This window comes from Cryptomeria japonica, chromosome 7 (assembly GCF_030272615.1).
Source record: "Cryptomeria japonica chromosome 7, Sugi_1.0, whole genome shotgun sequence".
Classification (NCBI taxonomy): domain Eukaryota; kingdom Viridiplantae; phylum Streptophyta; class Pinopsida; order Cupressales; family Cupressaceae; genus Cryptomeria; species Cryptomeria japonica.
Genome location: NC_081411.1, coordinates 848,274,889 through 848,281,042, shown reverse-complemented (window position 1 = coordinate 848,281,042; position 6,154 = coordinate 848,274,889). Strand labels below are relative to the sequence as shown.

At 36.9% G+C, this 6,154-nt stretch overlaps 1 protein-coding gene across 1 annotated transcript in view; it reads left to right on the top strand.

Moving 5' to 3' along the window:
• Positions 1-440: 440 nt before the first annotated feature.
• Positions 441-6,154, top strand: part of LOC131074847 (galactolipid galactosyltransferase SFR2, chloroplastic) — a 29,508-nt gene continuing 23,794 nt past the window's right edge. Inside the window, exons 1-6 of the mRNA XM_058011568.2 lie at positions 441-1,014; positions 1,140-1,428; positions 2,215-2,353; positions 2,789-2,955; positions 5,418-5,639; positions 5,880-6,054. Of these exons, the coding sequence (XP_057867551.2) occupies positions 846-1,014; positions 1,140-1,428; positions 2,215-2,353; positions 2,789-2,955; positions 5,418-5,639; positions 5,880-6,054 (1,161 nt within the window). The 5' untranslated portion in view covers positions 441-845. The remainder of the gene's footprint in view (positions 1,015-1,139; positions 1,429-2,214; positions 2,354-2,788; positions 2,956-5,417; positions 5,640-5,879; positions 6,055-6,154) is intronic.

Here is a 6,154-nt window from a genome sequence, read left to right as displayed (position 1 = left end):
CCCTAGCTCACCTTAGCGCCAGTTCGAGTGAGGTAGCAGCAGATCAATTTATCCTCTAAGATTAATCTTCTTGGGAGGTGACAAATCCCCTCCTCTACATTTTCATTCTATAAATACTTTATTTCAAAGGCATGTCATGTATACAATAAAGGTTATAGTTTAATTAAGGTTAGGCTTCAATTAGATTTAAGGTTAAAAATTATGTTCCTTCAATAGAGATCTCTTGATGTAATTTAAATAAATTTCTCTAAAAATAGATATGCTAATTAAAAAATTAATTAAAATATAAAATATTCGTTGGACTAAATAATTAACAATAATTATTACAGACAAGATATTTGATAAACCAAATTATATTATTATAATACTTGAAAAACACACACTATATCGTTAAAAAGACACTTGTTGATAAATATTAAATGCCAAAGCTTAAAAAATAGTCTAATTTTTCAGTATTTAATTTTAAGTTCTGAATCCCAGATGGAACAAATCTGATATGTCAAAACAAATTTGTACACGCAATCTCTGTGAAACTTGCAAACAAAACGTGGGTAGTCCCACAAGCCAAGTTTTTCCTGCGATCCAAACTGAATGGCTGAAGTCACACGGAACTCTCAGGAGTTGAAATTCATGATATTTATGATATATAACTTTTTCATTCCTCGTGTTAAGGTGAAGAGCAAGCTGGAGCAGAAGCACTATTCAGGCCGAGATGAATGGAATTTTTAGGCGCCACACTTTAGTTATCGAGATAAGTCCCTTTTGAAATTGAAACTATTTCTTCCCTTTTGATTTACTGTGTGCCCGTGACTAAATTTGCAGTCCAGAATTAAGATAAGCGAGGAATGGGCATCGTGAGCATAGTGGTGAATGTTGTGGGTCTGCTGGCTACGATTTCAGTAGGTGCAAATGTTCTCGCTTTCAGGAGATACCGCAAGAAACATCTTTCCCCAATTGACAATCCTTTAGACGAATCAAAGGAGGTTCTCGCTACATTCGATATTCATAAGCCTGGTAATTAAACACCCTTTACTACTTACTCTTCAAACATATTCTTTCTAAATTCGATATTATATTTTGAATTTCTATTGCAGACGTATTCTCCTCAATGTATTTTGAAATTATTTTTTGCATTGCAGAAGAAGATGGGGGCTTCTTCTTTGGCTTGGCAACTGCCCCTGCCCACGTTGAAGACAATCTGCATGATGCCTGGCTTGAATTTGCCCAGAACAAGAAACAGGATTCGAACCCATCTTCAACAGAGGAACCGGACCGTGTTGAACAGTCAACATTGCAACCGGATGCTGCCGGCAAAAGGAAGAAGCTTTCGAAAGTGGGCATGGAAGCCCTGATCAGAAACATCAACAAATTATCTGAAGAAGAGGAGGAAAGCCATAACGTTGCTGCCTGGCACAATGTCTGTCATCCGTAAGTAGTCATACCCAAAGCTTGAACATGGTGGAATTTGAGCGGCCTAGCTAGTACTTCTTATCATCGACGAATAAAGAGCTAAAGGGCTCCGCAATGAAGGTTTTACAAATAGGATAGCAAGCTAAAGCTATGCTAAAAGTCTCTGTCCTGCGGCCCAATGCTCTCCCGTTGTTGGAGCTCTCTGCCCCCTGCTTTGTTAGGAGATTAAAAACCCTGTCCCAATCCTTGAGGCAATTGTATAAATGCTATTTGTGGGGATAGAGTGCCTGACGTGTCTACAGGTTCTTAACCTTTGCGACCACCCGTACAGGCAGTTGACAGCGTTAATGCCTGTATCTCTGGCAGGAGGAGAAACTTTGTAGCATCTCCCTCTAACTTCATGTGCTTTAACCCAAGTGATAATCATTTAAATGCAATGAGAGCCAAATGAAGAATGAGAGAAGCCTGAAGGGTTCTTCTGAACGACCATACATGGAATATGGGGTCATGAAGATTGACCCTATTGCAATGAGAGCCAAATGAAGAATGAGAGAAGCCTGAAGGGTTCTTCTGAACGACCATACATGGAATATGGGGTCATGAAGATCGACCCTATATTAATGTAGCTGATTCTTGAATGATATCATGCACTGATGTACTAGAAACATGAACCTTTGATCCAGACACTAAAAGTGTCATTAAGATTAACTCGAGATTAACATAGCTGGTTCCTGAAATGTTATCACTTAATTATGCACTGGAAACATCAATTGTATAAAAATTAAAATGTTTGTGATTTAACAGGGAAGAACGATTGCGCTTCTGGTCTGATCCAGATACAGAACTACAGCTTGCGAAAGATACAGGTGTAACTGTTTTCCGCATGGGAGTGGATTGGACCAGGATTATGCCCACGGAACCCGTTGACGGCATTGACAAATCGGTACGACATAATTTACAAGATTGCACTGGACCTTTTTTGGGCAGATGCTGGTCATGTTTTTAAATGCCAAAGTGTTAGTTCACTGCATACATTCACAATCTATAAATGCACTGCAAGGTTTAATAGATGATATTGGATCGGGTCCTTTTCTCTTTTAAGTAGGATAAGTTTGTTGAAATGTCTGACACACATCGGAATTAACTAAGAGAAGAAAAGAGAGCTAATGGCATAAATAACTGCATAGAGAAGGAGATAACAATGCGGGTAAATTGAGCCATTCTTTTAGTATAGAAATTCTCTCTCAATTCCATGGATTAACCATTGTTTGCTTTAATTAAGGATTAGTTTTGAGTCTTGAATAGGCTTGTATATGTTTACCTCTAAGATTGTGCGTAATAAGCCATTTTGACATGACAAGCTTCCTAATCGTTGCAGGTGAACTGGGATGCCTTGAAACGTTATAAATGGATTATAGAAAGAGTTCATACCTATGGCATGCGCGTGATGTTAACATTGTTCCATCACTCTCTTCCACCATGGGCTGCAGCATATGGAGGCTGGAGGCTTGAGAAGACTGTAAATTATTTCATGGAATTTACCAAGTGAGTGTTATGCTTCTGTTCATGTTGTTTCGAGGGACTTGGATGAGATTTGAATGTCTGTAGGCTAGCATTTGTTTTCATGTATATTGGTTCTGTTACTAGTCTCTAGAGTTCAAAACCGATTTGTGAAAGAAAAAAGTAAACGACATGCATGTTTGAAAATCAAAAGCGATAGTTGACTTGCTGTTGAAATATTTATGTGTGATAAACTCTATTTTTTTAAAATCTTCTGATTTATTCGTGCATTGTCTGCTCATAATGAGATTTTTATTCAATAACTGTATCTGTTGGTCATAACTGCTTCTGGATTAGATTGTGTCATAAATTTTGCATCAACAGGGTGACACAGTGCTAACAAAGACAAAATTCTGTATCACACAATTTTTTTGTCTTCGTTAGTACTCTATTATCCTGATGATGGATCACGGAGTGTGATCTGAAATGTTGATGCAAAAAACCATCACATAATCTAATCCAGAAGCAGTTATAACCAATTTCATGAATTTTGGAGATCTGTTTTTTACGACATCTGTTGCTATGAGATACTTTCTTCTTCTATTGAAATTCACATTTTCTCATCATGATCTTGTTCCTCCATTGACATTTCTAGAAATGATTAATGGTTGAAAACAATTTGCAAGGGGGAAGAGAGATTGACCAAATTCCACTCAAGGTTAATATTTTATAAAAAATTAAATTGAGTTCGTAAATAGCATTTCTCAAGAAGGCAACAATAGTTTGATAATAATGCTTGATTAGAATAGTGAAGGGCTAAGTATTAATCATATGATTGTTTTTGAAGAAATATGTCCTTTGAATGGGATTTTTTTCTTTCCCATTAAAGATAATTTATAGCTACATTATAATTCGTATTATTTGGAATGCTCAATATACTAATTTTTTCCTGTATCGGATGAAACCCCTTTTGTAGCATAATCAAGATTGATGTTGTCTCTCCCCATTGACTTAAGATCGTAATAATGAGCTATTCTGTATTGAACAATTAATGCAACATATATAAGCCCATAAGTCTCATTTGTAAATCATTACTGGTTATTTGTGATAACTGATACATGCTTGTCATCTTTTAAATAATGTGACTTTGAGTGAATCAGATTCTGGCTATTAGGAAATCCATTTACTTCCTAAGAAAAAAAGCAATCAGACCCACTCGCATATACATTTTTATGATAATAGCTTTTGATTGATGCTCCCATGATTACGTTTGTTTGAATTATTCAAGGACACAATGCCTTTTACTAGGACACACTTCATTTTGTAAATGAAGGGGCAACCAATGATGTGGCAGTCCTGGATGCTTTCCTACAAGCTAATTCAAGAAGTGTAGTTTGTCTCCAAGAACTGTTTAATTGTTGATCCATCTTTCCCTTGCATACCTTTTGGTTCTTATATCTCTATTTAGTCCACCCTTAGCTGTCTATAGTAGGGGCTACCCCCTACCTCTTTATAACATAGTGAGCAGTGGGGGAGAGGGGCACGGTGAACTACCAGATAAAGGTAGGGCTTTCCTTTACTGTGTGCAGTTGGTGGACTATAATGCCCAAATTGAACCTCCTTCCACCAGAGATATCATATATAGGTAGGGCACAAGATAGATTTACTTTACTATTACTATTATCAAGGGGGGCAGGGCGGAGCTTCACCAATAGGTATGGGGTTGGTGGGAACAGGACTCCCCTACCTTTTCTATAATAGTTTGTGAGCTTCGATCAACATTTGCTATTCCATGAACTGGAGCACCTAACCCTCATCTCCCATTCACAATTAGAGTAAACTGTTGACTGGGTAGGATATAAGAAAGAGTATTGGATAGGCATTTTTAATTCTGTATTTTACCCCAGACTGGCTCACTGGACTTTAGCTAGAATGATTTTGGTCATCCACGTACATTGATATAAGTTCGTTTCTTGATTTCTTTCTACAAGCTCTTGTACCCTGTAAATGAACACCAATTACCCTAAATTTATTTAAAATGTTCCCGTGGCACTTTAACATTTATATAATATTTGATCACTTTTAAAACCATAGTAACACGAGCTTACAACGAAAGCTTGGGCCTTGCTAGGGTGGTTTCTCAATGCAAACTACCAGCATATGAATATTCAATATAAAGGTATAATTACTCAATCTTTGATGTGTTTGTAACTGTAAAATGGTTGCTTCTCTATTATTTTTTATGTGAATTGGAGGAAAAGCTTAATATAATATTTTTGATGATAGACATCGTTGCTTATTCGGTTGAACTAAGTCTATAGTCGTCAGTCTTTATTCTTTTGAGAATATCTTGATTCAGCTTGAAATGCCATCAATAATATTGATTCAAACATAGTTAGTTGAATGCATAAGGTGAATTTCATCTGTTCAATATTTTAAATTTGGTAAAGAGTTAGTCTATCTGCTTAACTTACAGGTTACTATTATTATGAATTCTGTAAATGCAGGCTAGCAGTTGAAAACTTTGCTGGTTTAGTTGACTACTGGATAACATTTAATGAGCCACATGTGTTTGCAATGTTGACTTACTGTGCTGGAGCCTGGCCTGGAGGTCACCCTGATTTGATTGAGGTTGCCACTGCTGCCATGCCTACGGGAGTTTTTAGTCAAGTTATGCACTGGATGGCTGTGGCCCATTCAGAAGCTTTTGATCATATCCATGAGTTTTGGTATCTCTCTCCTACTGCTATATACACACTTGCAGCTTGAAAAGACACACACGTGGGTCACAGGGAAGACTAGAGTAGCTCCAAAGTGTTACTTATTCATTTCATTTTGCGAGTGCTCATTTTCTGTTTTTTTTTCCTGGTGTATAAAGAAGGTTTATTGTCCATTTTTCTTCATTATAAATGTAATTAAAGTTTTTCTCGGGTAGCTTCTGAAAGGATTTCTGATATTGATATTGACAGCAAGAGTGCATCGTTGGGAGCAAGAGTTGGTATAGCACATCATGCTTCATTCATGCGACCTTATGGGCTTTTTGATCTTTCAGCAGTTGCTTTGAGTAATAATATGACTCTCTTTCCATATGTGGATAGCATCTGTGACAAGCTTGATTTTATTGGTATAAACTATTATGGCCAGGTCTTTCCTGATCCCTGAAACAATTTGCTTGCTTTTAGCTTTTATTTAACAGCATATTGAACTGTGGGTCATGGGGTTTTCCTATGTTCTTGATAGATTC